At 41.5% G+C, this 20,666-nt stretch overlaps 2 protein-coding genes across 2 annotated transcripts in view; one reads left to right on the forward strand and one right to left on the reverse strand.

The window, feature by feature from the left end:
• The window catches only part of SGIP1 (SH3 domain GRB2 like endophilin interacting protein 1), a 204,266-nt gene that overhangs the window by 19,964 nt on the left and 163,636 nt on the right, over window positions 1–20,666 (forward strand). The window lies entirely within an intron of this gene.
• Window positions 7,100–11,788, reverse strand: LOC111826256 (THO complex subunit 2-like). Its single transcript, XM_023754698.1, has one exon. It carries the CDS (start codon window positions 11,786–11,788, stop codon window positions 7,100–7,102), a length of 4,689 nt encoding a protein of 1,562 aa, XP_023610466.1.

Below are 20,666 nucleotides of genomic sequence, written 5' to 3' on the forward strand. Positions count from 1 at the left end.
CCCTTTAAGGTGCTTCCCAATCCTTCAGTTCCCCCTGGCCACTACAAAGCATGTTGGCCGACTGCCACTGGGACCTCAGAGACCAAAACATCAGCCAAGTTTTGTTTTTCTCTTAACTCTTGCTATTCCTGTCTCACCAAATCCCTGCCACCCTGCAGAAGGGTGTTGGCAATAGCTTCATGTTTGGGTTATGGCTGATCTGAGTCTTGTGGTCCTAGGGGACTGGGTAGAAAGCTGGGGATACCATGGCTTTTTGTTCACTTGCCTCACAAAAGTCATGCATCAAAACATATATATATATATTAGAGGCCCGTTGCACAAAGAGATTCGTGCAATAGGCCTTCCCTTCCCCTGGCTGCCGGCACTGGTTTTCCTCCGGCACCCAGGACCCAGGCCTTCGCTGCTCCGGCCGGAGCCTTCAGTCTTCGCTGCTCCGGCCGGGGCCTTCAGTCTTCGCTCCACCGCTTCGTGCCTACATATGCAAATTAACCGCCATCCTTGTTGGGTTAATTTGCATACTCTCCTGATTGGCTGGTGAGCGTAGTGGGAGGGATGGTCAATTTACATGTTTGTCTATTATTAGGTAAGATATATATATTATATATATATATATATATATATATATATATATATGACTAAGCGACTGAATGACCAAACAACCAGTCGACTGATTGCTATGACATGCACTGACCACCAGGGGGCAGATGCTCAATGCAGGAGCTGTCCCCTGGTGGTCAGTGCGCTCCTACAGTGGGAGCGCTTCTCAGTTGACCAACCAGTCCCGGCGACCCACCAGCCCGGCAGCAGCCACTCACTCTCTCAGTAGTCCTGCAGGTCCAATCTCTGGAGAATGGGCCAGACACTGATGGACCGGTGCTGCCAGCACAATCCCGAGAGTGCTGCTGGCCTCCTGGAAGTTGGCCTCAGGCACCGCGGCTGCTTCCCCTCCCTAGATGCTCTGCAAGGAAGAAACAACTGGCGCGAAGGTCAGCGGGAGGGATCCAGATCCCTGGCCTGGCAAGGGTATCCCACTGCCCACCCGGAGGACCGATTGCATCCTGCCCCCCTTCCCCCCTCAGAACAGGCACCAGATGCAGGGCTCACAGCTGACAGCTGTGGCCATGTGAGCCCACAGGCACAGTGGCCACAGTGGGGCCAGGATGAGAGGGAGTGGCAGGCATGTTGCACTGTGGGTTTCGGCTCGAATCCCGCAAGCCACGCCGAGGGACCCCACCTGTGCATGAATTCATGCACCGGGCCTCTAGTATATGATAATTTTGTGTGCAGGTGGGGAAGGATTAGTGTAAAGCAGAATTCAAAATGACCCTCAGAGCCAGCAGTGCCCAATACTTTACACAAAGTATTTCATCCTATGCTCACAGCTTCCTCATACAGATGGTATTATTTTTTCTATTGTAAAAATGAAGTCATCAACAGTGAGGCCAAGAGATATTTTGCAGTGAGGCCTGCAAATATTTTAATATCGCTATTTGCCCTTTCTCTAGAAGTAATTTGACTAAGGTCTACCTGATTCTAACATCTGTGCTCTTAACCACATCACAGTCCTAGTCACTTCATTCTGGTGTACACCTTCCTTCCTATACTATCCTCTTTTGGCCTGTTTCCTCATCTGTAAAATGATAGGGTTTAGCATGATGACTTGGAATTCCCTTCCAACTCTGACATTTTGACACTCTGGGTCAGCATCTGAGTTTAGAAGCACTGAGTGTCCATCCGAATGTGTATGGACAGGACACATTTGCTCATTGCTTCTTGATTTATGCTGCAGCTGTCTCTGAATCATATAATATAGCTCTCATTATCCTGGTTTTGTATCCACCAAACACACTTTGTTCTATTACCACTGAGCAAATCCTCTTAGGAATCCAGTAGAGCTTTAAGAATTCTCTTCTGGTAGTTGCTAAATATGTGTTGCCTTGGTCCACAATTTTATACAATTTCAGAAGAAAAGGTGCTCCTGAGAGTCTAAACAAGGTTGCATTCAAGTATAGAAGAGCGAGAACTCAACAACCATTAGACTCTACTGAGTTAAGTATCTTTTGCCTTATTCTTTATAGTTTTACTAGTGGCCCAGTGCACAAATTCATGCACATTGAAAGGAAATTAATTAGAAGAAAGATTTTAATATTGCTATTCGCCCTTTCTCTATAATAGAAGTGTCAACCAAATTCACAATCAACAATGACAGATTGGAACACACGTGTGCGATTGGTGTCAGCGAGAGCTTTATATGTATTGCGCATGCACAAGTCAACTTGGCCTTTTATATAGAGAGAATAAACTTACTTAATTAGGCCTGCTTTCTGATTTAGCTAAACTTTTTCCAGCCCAGTGAAGCACTTCTCTGTCAGGTAATTGTCAGTAACACAGCAGTAAGTATCAACATGAAGCAGATTATTATTGTAGATCATGCAGGGAGAACAAAGGGTAAAATATTTAACTGTAGCAGTGTTTGACTATATTCTGCACAGTGAGAAAACCTGAAGTCATTTTCAAGGTCCACCATTTCTTACTTCTTTTCAGTCGGGTCAAGTTTCTAAGCTTTCTAAATCTCCGTTTTCCGGCTAATGAAAAGAAAATAGGATTCCACTGAGTCTCCTATCTACCCACTTCAGGACTTCTGTGAGGATCAAATGAGATGAGGCACGGGAAAATGCTTCACAGACATTTGGTTAAAGTGTAAAATGTTTCCACCTGGCTATAAAGCAAGTCGTGTTCCTGGGCTGAAGAAAATATTTCTTCTAATTAATTTCCTTTCAATGTGCATGAATTTGTGCACTAGGCCACTAGTAAAACTATGAAGAATAAGGCAAAAGATACTTAACTCAGTAGAGTCTAATGGAGGCTAGTCACTAGGAAGATGAAGCCGGGAGTTGCTATGTGATATCACTACCTGGTGCCCATGGCCACCGTTTCTGGGCTGGGCTAGGCTGTGGGCCGCATTTTGCACCATGGGTATTGGCATCGATTGTTTGCGATTCGGTGGGGTGTCGCTCTGGAGTGGTGGTAGGGCCTGTGTCCCACTTGGGGGAAGCCAAGTGTTGCTTTGTGGGCACCAGGTCCGTGGTGCCGTTTCTCTGTAAATGGCCAGTGCGCATCACGGGAGCTCCTGTGTTGAGCGTCTGCCCGCTGGTGGTCAGTGAGCATCTTAGCGACCAGTCGGATAGTCAGAAACTTAGCATATTAGCCTTTTATATATATATATAGATGAGATTAGGTACTTGCTCCAAGGCTCAGACAGAACAAGGCTCCATAGCCTGTGCAGAGAATTCAAATTTGAGTCTGCCTGTATTTTTCATATGCTACCATGACCTTTCCCTTGGTGTAGTAGTAGAAAGAGGCACCAGATTTGTTACTAATTTTTAGTGTGCTGTTTTGTTAAGACACAATTTATCAATAAAATCAATCTATAAAATTGATTGCCTTTAAACTGAGTAATATTATAGATTCTATATTTTGAGCCATGTTAATTCTCTAATCATCTCAACTGGTTAGGAGAACATGACATCACATTATATTTCTCTTTCTCTTTTATCTCATAGGTTCAAGCACCAAGTACTACCAGTTTTCTCTTCATAATGTCTCTATGTATTCTCTTCCTCTGTCACTCACCATTATAAATCTGGACCTTATTTCAATCCTGGAATCTTGAAATAACTGCAAACTGTCCATACTGCTAGGATCCACCCAATTTGCCTCCCAGTATTATCTCGGTGCATGGATTTGTGTACCAGTGGGGTTCCTCGGTCTGGCCTGTGGGGATCGGGCTGAAACCAGCAGTCCGACATCCCCTGAGGGGTCCTGGATTGTGAGAGGGTGCAAGCCAGGTTGAGGGACCCCCCCCCCCTCGGTGCATGAATCCATGCACCAGGCCACTCATCTATAATAATAAAAGTGTAATATGCTAATTAGACCGGACATCCTTCCGGATGTCCTTCCAGACAACCTTCTGGACAAAGCCGGGGCTGCAAGGGAAGCCCAGGTCCTGGGCACCTACCAGCAGCCGGAGGGAAGCCCGGGTCCTGTGTGCCAGAGGGAAGCCCTATTCTTGCACAAATTTCGTTCATCGGGCCTCTAGTACATATATAATGTTCTTACTTCTTGATCTTGTCCAAAACCTCAATTATTTTTTCTCTAATGCTTGTGGTATCGTTCTTCAGGCTTCCATGAGAGAAATGCCTAAATTAAACTTTCTGTTCTCCTCTGTCCACCACCTTTATCTTATCTCTTAACCTTTGCCAAGCATATTTTTTGCAACTCTCTTCATAGAACTCTTCCAATTCCTTCAAGGTCCATTCCATGCACAAAAAGGAGCCTTGTCCCTCTTGTTCATCAAGAAACAAATATGTTGAACATGAGCAAAATGCCAAACACATAGGAGCACTTAGTAAATATTTGTTGAATTAATGTATGATTCTAACAAAGGTATTTTTGACTACTTCATTGTACACGCAGATATTCTTTAAACCCCAGTGGCACCAATTTAGCAGTTCTGTGACCTTATAGTCTCAGCGAGTTGTTTTATTTTTATACACTTAAGGAAGAATAAGATCACTGAAATCAAAGAAGAGTTTTAAATTGTCCAAATCAAAGCCCTATTCTCTTATAGACTGGAGGAGGAAGCTCTTCCTGTGTGTCAGGCCCTGTACTGAGTGCTCTATCAGTACTTACTCATTACATTACAACAACATTGTGAGGTAGCTGCTATATTATCCTCATTTTACTGATATAAAAACTGAAATTCAGAAAGTTTAAGTAACTTGCCCAAGATTTAAAAAAAGGTTATATATAACATGGTTAAATCAGGACCCAGACATTCTGGCTATGGAATGTTCAGTCATCAGCATTATATTGCGCTACCTCTCACACCACTGCAAAACAGGAAAATATTTAATATATCACCAGGCTAACCCCAAGAATGAAAAAACAAAACAAAAGAACAAACAACAACAAAAAACTCCTAAGTCAGACTCTACAGTCAGTGGAACATCATAGATTCTTATTAGGAAAGATAGTCTTTTAAGATTCAGCTCTTGTTTATTTATAATCCCCAGTAAGATGCTCTCCTAGCTGTACTCTTTGTTTTGGCATTAAATTATAACAACCTTGCCATAGCTGGAGCTGTTCTGTTTTCTTTTGAAGGGTCTTTGCTGGCCCTCTGAATGCCACATGGCTAGGGGCAGAATGTGCCTTCTTTAAGGAAACTCTACTTCCTGGAGCTTCTCTGGCATGCTGTCCTAGGAAACTCGGTACTGCAAGCCTCTGAGCAGCTGAATAAAAATGAAGTGGGCATTTGTATTTCCCCATTGATTGAGTTGGCTCAACCTGATGTAGGTTCAGATTCACAAAAGCATAGACAGGCTTGCTTCCAGGTTTGCAATGGAGATGGAGGAAGGCAGACTGTGTGCCCAGCTTCCTTGCAAAGCATGCATTGGATATGTGTTAGTGGTACCCTTTAAAACCAAGGCTCCAGAACTTCCCCTCTCCCACCAATCACAGGATGATTTGTGAAAGATGCCCTACTTCTTCTGCCAATTGGACCCTATTCAAATGAGCATGCAGATCAGAAAGTGTTTTTTATTATTTTTTCACAAGGGTATTATTTTAATAGTGATTTATATTAAGATGCAATGTCTCCTAAATTATAAAAATTTCTTTAAAAATATATTGACTTCCTCATGCTCATTTTCTTTCATGTATTGACATTTTTCAAATACTGCATACTGAAATAAATTAAAAATATGATCATTACAACATGTGGCAAATAACTTCTTGTCTACCATTTTTCTCATTCATTTTAAAAATAATGCTTAAGGCATTAAACTTTATAGATGAAAATACTAATAATATTCATATATTTCATAAAATCAAAGCTAGAAGAGCCTTAGAAAATAGCCACACTTGCATGAAATGCTGACAAATAAATTACATATCATTCCTATACAGCATTCTGTTTACACCATGTAATTATAATCTTGATATCATAATTTGGGTACTCTGTTGAACTTAAAATTTTAATACTTAAAAATCATTGTTCCTGTCCATAATTGATGAGTGGATAAACAAAATATGGTACATATTTACGCAATGGAATATTATTCAGTTTTAAAAAGAAAGGAAGTTCTGATACATGCTATACCATGAGTGAACCATGAAAACACAATACTATGTGAAAGAAGCCAGACACAAAAGGTAACATATTGCATGATTCCATGTTTATAAAATGTTCAAAACAGATAAATCTATAGAAATAGTACATTAATTGTTTCCAGGGGCTGAGGAAAGGGGAGAATTAGGGGTGATTGCTAACAGGTGTGGGGGCTCTTTGGGGTGATGGGAATGTTGTGGAATTAGTGGTGATGGTTCTACAACATATTGAATATACTAAAAAACATTTTAAAATGGCAAGTTTTGTGTTCTGTGAATTTTATCTCAATTTTTTAAATGGCAAAAGTCAATGTTCCAATCAAGAGTATCATGGTCAGTATGGCCATAACTAGAATAAGAAATGGGTTCTCAATCATGAAGATGGCACAACAGGAGGATGATTGAGCAAGGGAAAATTTGGTGACATATTTAAGGGCATATGAAAGGATAAAACTGCTACTGCTGTTACAACATGTAAAAATGATCTTTCCCAAGAAATAAAGTTAAATTTTTTACAAGAAGCCAAAATCCTCAAGTAATACAATCAATCATCCCAATATTGTCAAACGTATAGGAGTTTGCACATAAACACAGTCTATTTACATCATTAAGGAACTAGTCCCCGGAGGCGGTTTCCTCTCTTTTCTGAGAAAGAAGGATGAAATTTTCATCAGATGCTGCTTCTGGATGGCGAATTTCAAATGAAAATTGTATACACAGGAACCGTGCTGCAAGGAACTGACTAGAGGTGAAAATAATGTCCCGACAACTGGTGACTTTGGAATGTCTTGTCTAGAGGATGGTGGGTTGTATTCATCTTCTGACTTAAAGCAGATTCCCCTGAAATGGACAATACCAGAAGCTCTTAATTATGGGAGATACTGTCCTGAGAGTGATGCATGGAGCTTTGGCATCCTCCTCCAGGAGACCTTCAACTTAGGGGTCTGTATATACCCTTTTTGCCACTGGAGATTTTATCCATCTTTTCAGATTTAAATGAATCGCTGCCTTTTTCTTTGCCTGAAGATTTTGACTTATTTTTTTCCTTGTCTTTCTCATTTGGATAAGGAGAATCACATGGATTTTCACTTTTGTGTTTTGAAACCGCCATTGTTCCATTTTCTTCTTTTCGCCTCTTGGTTAAGTCCGGTAGCACTTCCCGGTCATTGTTTGAGTGATGCCGTTTCCGTTCTTTTCTATCCTTTTCATCTTTTTTCTCTCTTTCTCTGGATCTTTCCCTTGACTTATCCAAATCTTTCTTGTCTGTTTCTCTCTCCTTACTTTTGATTAGTGCTGAAGGAGTATGATTAAGGTAGAGCTTTGCTGAAGACTCCTTGAGTTCGATGATACTGTCCTTTATTGTTGAGGTATGTGATGGAGAAGGGTGTATATCAATTTTACGGCGTTTTTGTTCCCTTTCAGGCTCAGTAATATCTGATCGGGGAACAGGTGACTTCAAGGGCCCAGAAACTGGTCTTTTTTCTCCTCCTTTAACATTTTCTTTTGATTTTATTTCCTTTGCTATATCTCTTTCTCTGAATGACTCCTTCTCTATTTCCTTTTCTTGAGTCAATTTTGATTCTGTGTTGGGGACAGTGGTCTTGAATTTCTCATCTTTAGCTTTTTCTTCCTTCTTGAATTTTTCTTTCTCTTTGTTGGTCTTAGGTGTTCTTTCCTTTGTCTCTCTTGCTTTTTCATCTTTATTTGGCCGTTCTTCCTTTGGTTTTTCTTTACCATCTTTACTAAGTACCCTGGCCTCTGGAGTAGTAGCTGGAGTCTTTTCTCTTTTCTCCTTTTCTTTCCCTTTCTCTTTGTCATTTTCTTTAATGATTTTGCTGCTATTAAAGCCACTATTGCCATTGTTTGAATTGCCTTTCAGTGTGGCACTAGAAGCTTTATTTACAGCTTTCACACCACACTGAGATCTCTCCCTTGATTTATCATTCTCCTCAGCACTGCTTTCATGAGAGTTAGATGCACTTCCTATGGAAGATGAAGACCCACCACCAGGCCCATTTTGTACACTGGCAACTGCATTCTTTGGAGTGGGGTCTTTGTGATGAAATTCATTTTCAGGTATCATGTATGACTTCCTACATTTCAACTGCCCAGAGTAGCCCATAGCTAATGCATATAGATCAGGCCTTTTCTCTTTTTCTTCTTGGCAGATTTTATGCACTCTTCTTTCCAAAGCCTGACCCAGATTTAAAACTTTCGGGTAACAAGGAAGTATTTTTGTTAGCACAATCAAGATATTCCTAATGTGAATATATTCACCTGTTTCAAGGCAATGTACTGATGCCTTAGTTAGTTTGTAATGCCATTTATGTACAACATGTCGAAAATTTTCATAGTCTAGTTGATCAGCTTTATTTCCACCATCGAATCCAGTTGCCCGTAATATAGTAAGGAATCCTGGATAATTTCCACATTCCTTTTCATATGTGGCTCTATCACTGTGCCACCTGGTCACAGTCTCTAACATGCAGCAAAGAAATCTCCCATATCGACTAGCTTCATTTTCAGTACAGCTTGCAACTGTGAAAATTATGTCAGAGAAAACTCGATCATAGCAAAGAAGTGTGGAAAAGTTTGGAGTTTTCTGTTGATGTACCAATTCAACAAAACGAGCACAGTAAACAGCATCAATTGCTGAAAAAATACATCGAGGAAATATACACAGCTGTAAAAATTTTGTGATGGTCTCATTTTTGGTAGATTTTGCTAAAAGCCAGTTGTCCTTTTCCAGTTTCAGTCTCTGTAGAACTCGCTGTACATGTTCCATCTGTTTCTTTTCTTCTTCAACAAGCTTGTCCTGAAGAGCACTACAGCGCTCCTTTTCTTTTTTCTTTTTATTTGGAGGCATTTCTTGATTGTCATCAATTGCTTTCATCTGGACTTTAAGTTTACTGACTTCCCGTTCATAGCTGGTGTGTGGAACTGCAAGGTCATACATTGTCAATGACCAGAATGTGGCATAGAATCGAGGGCTGATGTCATCCCAGACTTTGGAAACGTGTAATGAGACTACTGCTTCATGGACAGGGGCCATCACCATTTCACATGATGTAATGTACTTGTGGACTTTATGTTGCTGTTTACTTCCCTTGTCTGATTTTTTAAGTTCATCATATTTGGATGAAATATGGTGTGCATACATTGGCCTAGACAAGAAAAATGCTGCATCATGGGGTATATGAAATTCGTTACAGAGCACATCAATTGAAGGTACTCTCTTGATATAATCTTCTGTGCTTAGATTAGATGCTAAAAATCCACCAAACTGTACCAGGGTATCATGACACTGATCATAGAGTTTTCCCACAAGTTTCAAATGTTTCTCTCCACCTTCCTGAAAGATCACCCCATTCCTCTGCTGAGCTATAATCAAACAAAGGGGAAGAGCAAGATCATAGTCCAATAGTGCATCCTTTAATCTCTGGGAGGATTTTTTAGTGTTTCTGATCTGGCCAAAATAACCTCCCTCAGCTTTTAGTTGCTCTCCACCAGTCATGGCCTCTAGTTGCTCCATTGTCATTTCCTCGGTAATTTCTATTCCTGCCATTTTTTGTACCACTTCTTTCAATATAAGCAGGTCAAAACTTCTTCCTGTCTTTAGCTGATTAGCCACATATTGCAGAAGACCAGCAAGATCAATTGGGTATTTACGAAAAACTGCACCACAGAAACTAGCAAGACTCTGAAGCCAGCTTGAAATGGTTGTATCATCGTGTTTCATTCTTTCCTTTTCTGGATTTGCTAAAGCTTCAATGATACAATAGGCCAAGATATCATAATTCAATGAAGTGAGGTATTTCAGTGAATCTACTACAGGTGTTATTAAGTTATCATACTTCTGTATTTGTGACAAGATATAATCAAACAAAATAGTTGGATTGCTGTGGCTCAATTTCCCAATTTGTCTTCCAGAAGGCTTTACATTTTCCTTGGTTAGACGTTTCATGATATATTTAACTTTGTCTATTGTTTGAGCTTTAACTTTTACTAAAAGTGGGTGACTGTTATAAGTTTCATTCTTCCACTGGCCATACAGACGATACCTATGCTGATATGGAAATGTTTTAAACATTCCCCATAGTTCCTCAGACATACAAGCATTGCAGTCCATTAGAGAAAGAGATGGAAGTAGTACCTGGTCAGTAATGCCAAGTAAACAGCTAAGAATAACTTCCATTTTCTCTTTATCTTCTTGTTTTCTTCCATCAGACTGAAACTCCTTCATAAATGATTTGCCTATGCGCACCACTTTTGCAAATAAAATGGGATCACGAGAAAGGTGGGGACCAAGGTAACAGAACATATTGAAGACATCTGTCCTCAAATCCTCAAAGCTCTCTGCTTGTTTTGGTGCTCTCTTATTTTGCAAAGCATTAACAGGTGAGCCTTTAGCACCTTTAGGAACACCAACTCTTCGGTAGAGAGGCTCAATAGTTATGTGAATAAGCTTGCAAATAGCAAGAGCTATTAGCTTATGTGAAGCAGCATAGTATGGAGGCATCTGATCCATAATGTTCTGTGCATGCTGCCAATCACCAATCTTTAATAAGGCTTCTAACAAACCAAGTTTTTGGTTGTCAGGTGGCTTTTCTACTTTCTCCTCCTCTTTTTCCTTTTCCTTCTCTTGCTTATCAATTTTTTCAGAAGACAATACAACTATCGTAAGTTTTCTGACAATTTCCTTAGCCTCCACCATTTCTCGTTTATATTCATCCATAATGCAATTATCAGCTGGAAGAAGATGTACATAAAGATCATTTAAATCAATAAGATTAACTTGTAGGAGCACTGCTGCAACTCTGTATAAAGATGAAGGAGTCTCTCCATTCGGCTCCTGGTAAAACTTGAATTTGAACCCAAGTATATGACAAAGTGTTAGCGGTTCACACATACTCATATAAGATTCTAATAAAGATATAAAGAAGTCATTATATTCTGGTCTGCATTCAAACACTTCTAAAATGACATCCAAAACTCTATTGGGATCTAGATTGAAGCATCCTATTAAAGATTTGATATTTTCTAAGATTAAATCACTAGTAATATTTCCCGATAAATCTTGCCCCAATTCAGCAATCAGCTTAGCATACCCTTCATTCTCTTCTCTTAACAAATTGAACTTTTGCTGCTTATAAAAGAGTTTTGTCTTGATTTTCACTGACCTTTGATTGAATTGCTGTGATTGTTTGATAAGTCCTAATGATTCCAATGTTTCTGGATCCAGGCGTTCCTTTAGAATCGTGTCTGAAACGAAATACAAACACGCTAACACCAACTGCGTAAAACAGTCTCTCTTGCTCTTCTCTTCTAAACAGGCTGTCTCAATATCTAACATGCAAAAGACATCAGCCAGAATGGAGGGCATATCCTCCCGAAATCCGCTGATGTCATTTAAAACACTCGATGCTTGTTCGGGCTTCAGATTTCCTTTAATGACATGGTGCGATAACTCATAGAGAGCTCGCTGGAAATCTCTGTAAGTCGGACTGCCGTGGCTTCTGTTTTCGCTGAGAAGCCAGCATAAGTCCAAAAAGTCACCCCTCCCTGATTTCTCCCAGCTCTTTATCCACTCGACCGGGACCGACACCGACGCTGCCTCCATCTTCCCCGCCTTAGTAACAGAGGCCGGAAGTGCTGCGCGTCAGCGCGGGGTCAAAGGGAAGTACCGCCCACCAGGAATGCCGGGAACTGCGCGTTCGCTTTTCGAGTTTCGGGCCCCAACGACTTCTGGCCCCACCAGTCTTCTCCCCAGACAGCGGTTTTTTTTAAAGGGTGAGTGCATCTGTCGTGGAGAAAAAAATTTAAAAAAAAAAGATCTGTGAGGCCAGGTGCAGTCCACTCGCTTCCTCTGGGTTTTCCAGCTTAATATGGGCCCTGGGAAAGGCGTTCCTCGGAAAAGCCTGGGTCTGGATCGTGTGCTCCAGTTGTTTCTGCAAACGTCGGCTCGGCGACGTTAGGTTTCGGATCCGTGGTTGACTGGGGCAGTGATGGGATCTCGACGTGTACAGGTTGAACAGTCAGGATTCCTGTGTTTATAAGGCGCATGTGAGGCGCACCGCAGAGCCGGGAGGAGCGTGTGTGCTTCCTGAGGCGTGAGGGTGACTGGCCGCTCCGGGTGCGGGGGCGCAGGTGGAGAATACACCTGGCTGAGCGTCCAGCAGCTCCATCGTCACTCGTTCCATTACTCTCTGGAGCGGTTGTAATGTAGGGATTTTTTTTTGGGTCCAGACGCCCAGAGTCAAGTCTCCATCTGATTCAGTGAAATTGCTTTCGGTTTCTGTCTTGTGACCTAAGACGTGAATGTCCCGCTCCTCCCTGATGAACAGCGTTGCTCATCAGTCAGCTGCCCCAGGGCAGCCTGCATTAGACTCGTCACCAAAGGTGAATTGGATTGTGTGTTTGAAAATGTGAAAGCTGCTCACTGTGTCTGGGTTTTAGAAGGTCTAAAATAAACTGCGTTCTCTCTCTCTCTCTCTCTCTCTCTCTCTCTCTCTCATTTGAGCATAACAGTCAATGCAGATTTCTCCGTTCTCTCCTACACAGGTTTGGGTCTCTTAGCCCTTGCCAAGCATTCTCCAAACACATGAGGGAAATAGGTCACCTCATCTGGTCTGCCCGCCTCTGGCAGTGGGATTGGGATAGATGTTCTGGGACAACATGGATGGATATATATGCAGGGTATTATGCTAAGATAAATAAGAGAAGTAAGTCAGGCAGAGAAGGGAATACCGTATAGTTTCACTTATATGTGGAATCTAAAAACAAAGCAAACAAACAAACAACAAAAGAGACTGATTGAAACAGAGGCCAAAGGTATGGTTGCCAGAAAGGAGGGGGTGAGAGATGGGTAAGAAACAGAAGGTGAGTATAGCCAGTAATATTGTGGTAGGTTTACATGGTGACAGGTGATTACTAGAATTAGTGGGGTGATCATATTGGAAAAGTTAGGAAAATGCTGAATCATTACATTGTATACCGGAAACTAATAAGTTTTATACCAGTTATACTTAAATAAAAAATAAATTATAAAATGTTTGCCCATAAACTTTTGTTAGGAAAGGAACATTACTAACCTATGGAGAACACTTAAGATTTGGAGCATTTATGATTCAATGTTAAGTACTTAATACTTTTTGGATTTTTTCCATTATAATAATCTGCTGTCTCAGATTATAGGTCTATTTTAATGTTAGTTTGCCCACTGGAGTGTGAGCCCCATGAGGATGGGGGAATGACTTTATAAAATTATTTGTACCCACGAAACTAGCCATTGACTTTGCATGTGATGAGTTTGAGTGAAGAAATAAAAAAATAATGTTTAGTAGGAACAATTTTATCCCAGAGTCTCACATACCATGAACCAATCATAGACCTGTTCCAATGACAGTTTCTCTTCATTGCAAAAAGTTTTCTGAAACCAGGGACAACTACATTCCTTCCTTTCCTGCTCATTTCATCCGGAGAGCAAGGCTGGCTTCCTGGGTGTGCAACCTGTGCAGTAGCATAAGGCTTAGAAGGGCCCTGCATTTGGTGTTAGTGCTCTGTTGTTGCTTTCTTGGAATTCTTAATAATTTTTGAACAAGGGGCCCACCATTTTTATTTTGCACCTAGCTCCACAAATTACATACCAGGTCCTGCCTGAGCTCCTACTACAGTGATGGCGAACCTATGACACGCGTGTCAGAGGTGACACGCGAACTCATTTTTTTGGTTGATTTTTCTTTGTTAAATGGCATTTAAATATATAAAATAAATATCAAAAATATAAGTCTTTGTTTTACTATGGTTGCAAATATCAAAAGATTTCTATATGTGACACAGCACCAGAGTTAAGTTAGGGTTTTTCAAAATGCTGACACGCCGAGCTCAAAAGGTTCGCCATCACTGTCCTACTATATACACGGTGTGCTAGCCTGGCAGCTGTGGATTAGTCTGCCCTTCCAATTTGGCTTTTCTTGTTCCAAGTTGAATTCATAAGTAATGGCTGGGTTTGTGATGTGTGGTTGCCTTGGTTTAAAAAGGGCCCTCCACAGCAGCCATCATATCAGGGAGCGGCATCCCTTCTCACCTCGGCTTCAGACTGACACTTTGGTTTTAAAGTGTCAGTGAGCAGAATCTTTAGAGAAAGGGACCTGGGGAGGGATTACCACATATAAATGACTCCCAGGCCCTTTCCTGCAGCTGGGGACAAGAGAAAGGAGAAGGAATCTGAGCCCTAAAAGCTCCTCAAGAGATCTCTGGGGAACCATGATTTTGGACCCCTTTCTCCTGCTTGTTTCCTAGAACTCAAGTATCCTATGATAGGTAAATGCTTCTCTGACTTTAATGTGTACAGGAAACATCTTCCAGTCTTATTAAAATGCATGTTCTGATGCAGTAGGTCGGAGGTGGGGTTGAGATTTCTGCATTTCTAATAAGCTGCCGATCCATGGACCATACTTCGGGTAGCAAGCTGACAGATTTGCCATGTTTCAGGTTTGGGCAGATCCTAAATTTCTGTTTCATCCTGGCTTATGTTCGAGCTACCTTCTTTCCCTAAAAGCAGTCTGATTTACCCTATCTTTCTAATACACATGCTGGCGGAAGCCAGCACAAGTGCATGCATGCATGTATGACTTAGAATGCTATGAGATTCAAATAAAAGAAAAGTCTGACTCAAAATGCCTTAAACAATGAGATTTATTATCTTACACAATTGAAAAGCAGAGTGCCAAAAACAGGCTCTAGGCGCAGAAGTGCACATGACTTCATAGTTTCATCAAAGATCCAGGCTTTCTTCTCTCTGTTCTGAAATCCTCGGCATTGCAAAGTGGCTATGACTGTTACAGGCATTGCCTTCACATAAAAGTGTCCAGATGCAGAAAGGAGTTATCTCTGGATGTCTCTGTTTAGAACCCAGATATGTTTTCCAGGAGCCCCAATCAAACGTCTCACATTTCAGTTCAGGAGTCTATTTCTAACTCATAAATTTAGCCAGGGGAACAAGATGATTGGTGTCTTAGGCAGGATAATCAGGATTCACTTGCTGGAGGCAGGGAGGAGAGCCTTAGCGTTCCTTGAAACACGTGGATGTGAGGAGGAGCAGATATCTGAAAAAAGTCCAGGTTATGTTGGAAAGAGGAAATATGTTATGATTGGGGAGAGAAGGAATGGGTACTGGCTTGGCAACCGGCCCAGTGTCTACTCATACACACTCCCCAACAAAAGGCCTTCATTTCAAGAAGGGCAATAGAACATTTCATCCAGATCTGCAGCAGGGAGCCTGGAGGCCCAGCTCCTCTTTTTCCCTTCACTGGATTAATTATCCCTGAAACTGACCTCTAAAATGTTTGGTTTTATTTTAGAAAAATAAACTTAATTGCAACTTTTTCCTGGGCAGCTGATCATGGATGCTTAATTACACTGCAGGACAGAAACAGTTGTGTGACTACAAAATAAATACCAGATTGATTTTGCTGTTGGCTTTATTTTATTATATAAGTTCCATTAGTAATGTCATCTTCATAGCAAATATATCTAGACAAATAGAGGGAACTCTGAAATCCAACACTTTCCTGATATTTGTAGAAATCTCACGATTTAGCATTGTGCAGTCTGGTTCTGTTTAGACACTACATGAATTTTACAGTAAATAACTTTTTAAAAACTAGACTTCTTGATAACAATCCTGGAAGGCCTAGCGAACTTCCAAAAACTATGTTAAGAGAATTTGTCCTTGGTAAAATTCGTATAGCTAGAATATGCACTGAATGAAACTTCTGTCTTCATTTCTTTATGAACTAGAGGCCCAGTGCACAGATTTGTGCATCAGTGGGGTCCCTTGGCCTGGCCTGCGGGGATCAGTGGACCTCCGCACCTTCACAGCCCAGCCTTACCCGCCAGCTCATCAGGCTTCAGCCCGCTGTCCGCATTGATCCCACACAGCACGAAGCGGTAGGCGGCTGGGGAGGATCCCAAGCCCAGGCCGGGCGCCACCGCCCCACTGTGCCTGCTGCTACCGCCACTTGGGCACGCAGGGGCAGTGTCTGCGGGAGAGGCTCACACTGCCACAGCTACTCTGGCCAGCAATGAGCCCGTTGTCAGGTGCCCATCTGTCAGCTGAGCAGCTGTGGGAGCACACTGACCACCAGGAGGCAGCTCCTGCATTGAGTGTCTGCCCCTTGGTGGTCAGTGTGCGTCATAGCTACCAGATGGTCGTCTGGTCATCCGGTCGCCTGGCCGCTTAGGCTTTATTATATATATAGATACTACTAAAAAAATATAAAAAGGCAGAACAACCTGGTTGGTACATTCACAGACTGAAGTCCAGTGCCTGAGTTAAAATCTGAGTTATGTCACTGACTAGCTGTGTGACCTTAGGCAAGTTACTTAAACTGGTTTGGTTTTGGTTTCCTCGTCTGTCAAATGAGGATAAGAATAGCACCTATTTTTCTCAGCTGTTGTGAATATTACGTGTGCATAAAGAGAAGAGTACTTGGTATTAAGTAAAACCCCTGTAAATATTAACACATTTACATGTTGTTATTTGCCTTCCACATGGCAGGCCCTGTATTACGCACTTTGTCTGTAATCCTCAAAACACTCCTAAAAGATTATCTGGTATTGCAAATACCAATCGAAAATAATAGCTAACATTAAACTGAGCACCTACTATGACTATGTATCAAGCACTGTTTGGGTACAAAGCAGGCATCATTTCATTGAAGCCTCATAATAACCCACAGAAATACGGTTTCCCCATTTTACAGATAAAGAAACTAAAGAACAGAGAGATCAATTAGGAAAAATACTTTGGCCTTTTTAGCTGTCAAAAGCTAGCCTAAGGGCATGGTGAAGGAAAATCATTATGAAAAGAAAAAGAGAACTGAATTACTCTATAAAGTGAAGTTGGAATCATTTTAAGTATCCAGGAATTGCCCAGGAGTAGGTTTAGAAAGGATGGAAGTGAGCAAGGATCTGTAGCAGAGTTGAGGGCTGAGAGGCAATAAAAAAAAAAATTGGCAGATCTCTGTGATAATAATGACCTGCAATTTTTAAGAAGAGAAATATTTATAATTTGATCTTAAGTAACCTGCTTTGCTATAATGTAACGCTTTCGTTGTTATTCCCTATTTGTTGTTATTGTTAACATTTATTATCCACTACTCTTTAATGTGTGATATTTAGGGGAAGTTGGGGGAAAAAAGAAAGCATGGCCTGAAATATTAGCATAAAGTGCAGAGAAAAATAAAAATCAGCTATGAAAGAAAAAACACAATCTCAAGAATTTAGTGTAAATTGATCATCTGAATAAGGTATGCCTAAGAGGAATATAACCCACCCAGTAAACCTTGGGAGTCACTGAGTGGAGAGTGTGTGAGTGTATCATAGTCTATAGCAGTAATTTTCAACCTTTTTCATGTCATGACACACATAAACTAATTACTAAAATTCTCTGGCACACCAAAAAATAGGTATAATTTTGATTGATTTATAAAAATAATAATAATAGTAATTACCTACCCTTTTTGTTCAAAAGTGACTTTTTAAAAAACCAGGTGCCTATACTTATATATAGGATTGCTGGTACAAAGAATTAACCAATCAGATCCAACCTTTCTATGCAATGTGAGCAATAAGATGTGACTCAATTATGTGACCTATATATTTATGGTTCCAGACAGGGCATTCATACTGGCCAGCTATTGTTGTGTTGGCTATTGTCATTTTTTAAATTAATGTTTTTATTGATTTCAGAGAGGAAGGGAGAAGGAGAGAGAGATAGAAACATCAATGATAAGAGAGAATCATCAATTGGCTGCCTCCTGCACATTTCCTACTGGGAATGGAGCCTACAGCCCAGGTATGTGCCCTGACTGGGAATTGAACTGTGACCTCCTGGTTCATAGGTCATTGCTCAACCACTGAGCCGCACTGGCTGGGCAGGTTGTCACTTTCTAATTTGACTATCTAACAGAAAAGAGGTCAGTACCCCTGACTAAATAGTCAGGTATTGCATATTTTAAAACTTTTTGTGGCACACTGTCACACCAGTTGAAAATCGCTGGTCTACAGGGTTGGGGCTTGAGGCATTTCCACTTCAATATTGAGAAGTATAACATAGACCAGAGGACTTGGGGCTATCCATTTGGCTGACTTCTAGATTATTTGGAGGGACACACTATGTTGTAGCAAGAAGGGACTTTGGCAACACATACCTAGTCCAGAATCTTCCTTTAACAGATTTGGAAACCAAGACCAGAGAAGAAAGTGACTTGCCCAATTCCAAATAAGGAGAGGCAGAGGAAAGACCATGACCAGATCACCTGACTGTGACCCTGGCCGGCAGTCTACTCTGCCCCGTCTTTCACAAGGGATGATTGATTCTGTGCCCTGTTGGAGGCTTTGGGAAAGTCCTAGTGATTTAGAGCTCTCCAGTGGCTGATTGGCTTAGCATCTGGGAAATTCTGAATCACATCAGATGGAATGTTTTGTTTACTTCCTACCCACAGTGCTAACAGGGAGAAAGGGTTCTTTCTACCCCCCCCCCCAATTTGTTGGAAGCAGTAAATGATTTCCCAATTTATCTGGTCTCACTCGTAACTAATGTCTTGCTTTGACCATCTCTTTGCTAGTTTCAGAGAAAAAATGTTATTTGAAATATTTGACTTATTTTCAGAAGTTAGCAAAGAAAAGGAAGAAAGTCTCTTCCTTAACTCTTCTTAAACCTGCTAAAGTAATAGTAACCTATTACTAGTGGCAAATGTAGTGCAGAGGTCCCACGTAGGGCAGTCAGTACACCCCAGGAATGGATGTGCACTCAGATTTTTAAACCAGGACTATTATCAATCATCTAGTTCAATGGATCAGAAGCCCTTTTTAAACCAAAGTCAACACCCAGTAAATTAAAAAAAAATCAATAAAACAGATGCCCAGGATTAAGCTAGAGGTTGAGGACATCTTAATCTTCTTACCCTGGAGTAGCAGTCCCTGAGATAGGTCCCTAAAAAAGTAATCAGATAAATACTAAGCTTGTCTAGCTTATTCAATCTATCAATAGTGACAGTCATTTTAGAGTGACCTTTCCAAGGTCCTATACCTAAAGAGTGGCATGTCTGAACTTGAACTGACATTTTTTCAATCTCAGTCCATTGACTCTCCTATAGTTCACTAAGTGGTAAATGCTCTTTTGACCCCTACCTTACCTGGAACTAAGATCTCCTTGGAGGCAGAGAGTGATGGGGTGAGGCTGGCAGCAAAATGTTACTGTGTTCAGTAACAAGGGAAAAATCAGTGAGGTCAAGTCAGAGAAAGCTGTGGTTTTACCTGACTGATCTAAACTAATGCATACAAGCATGCAAAGAAGACACACAGAAAATACTTTGTATAATTCTTGAGAGACTTGAGATTTCTGTGTCATCTGCCATTTCCTCGTTATACTGGTCCAGATATGGCCCAAGGATACCCCGTAGTCATGAGGAAATGATGATTGTATGAAATCATGTTGCTCTGGTATTCTTTTTGTAAAAGTGTGATAGTGCGAGATAGTCACCAGGCCACACAAGGAAAAGGGAATTAACTTTAATTCAGTGCCCACTGACAGTCACACAGTTGGCCAGCTTGCTTCATCCTAAGGCCAATTACTTCATCCAACTACTTCAGTTGCCTCGAAATGAGAGGGAAATGAGTTATTATGTATAGAGCCCTCAGCACAGTTATAGTAAGCAAGCATGCAATACTATTGATGATGATGGTGATGGAGATGGTGATGATGATGATTTAATGAGCTTAATAGTAACACTCCTTACAATAAACTTGAGGGGTTTATAGTTATCAAAGTCCTCATTTTACAAATGAAGACACTGAGATCTGGAGTGTTTAAATGCCCTGCTCAAAGTCACACAATTAGGAAAGAGGCAAAAAAATGGGATGTAAAACCAGGGCCACCTGGTTCCAATGCCCATTTGTGTTCTACTACAGTGACCCCTGGTAAACTTCTACTTGGGTTTAATTTCAGGGGTAACAATGTTTCTGCCAATACATAGTCTTCCAACATGTAATTTGGGTGTCTTTCTTTTTGTTTGTGTGCTAGAAAATTTGGAACCAATTTATTGCCCAAGTGTAATTATCTAATTACTAGAGGCCTGGTGCTCGAAATTTCATGCACTTGCACGGGGGGGGGGGGGGGGGGCCTGTCCCTCAAGCCAACCCGCACCCTCTTGCAGTCTGGGAGCCCCAGGGGGAGTGGGCCTAAGCCATCAGTTGGACATCCTTAGTGCTGCTATGGAGGCAGGAGAGGCTCCTGCCACCACCGCCGCACTCGCCAGCCATGAGCCCAGCTTCTGGCTGAGCGGGGCTCCCCCTGTGGGAGCGCACTCACCACTAGTGGGCAGCTCCTGCATTGAGTGGGATCAGGCCGAAACAGGCTCTCCGACATCCTCCAAGGGGTTCTGTATTGCGAGAGGGCACAGGCCAGGCTGAAGGACCCCACCAGTGCATGA

Source organism: Myotis lucifugus, unplaced genomic scaffold (assembly GCF_000147115.1).
Source record: "Myotis lucifugus unplaced genomic scaffold, Myoluc2.0 scaffold_63, whole genome shotgun sequence".
In the NCBI taxonomy this organism is placed as follows: Eukaryota; Metazoa; Chordata; class Mammalia; order Chiroptera; family Vespertilionidae; genus Myotis; species Myotis lucifugus.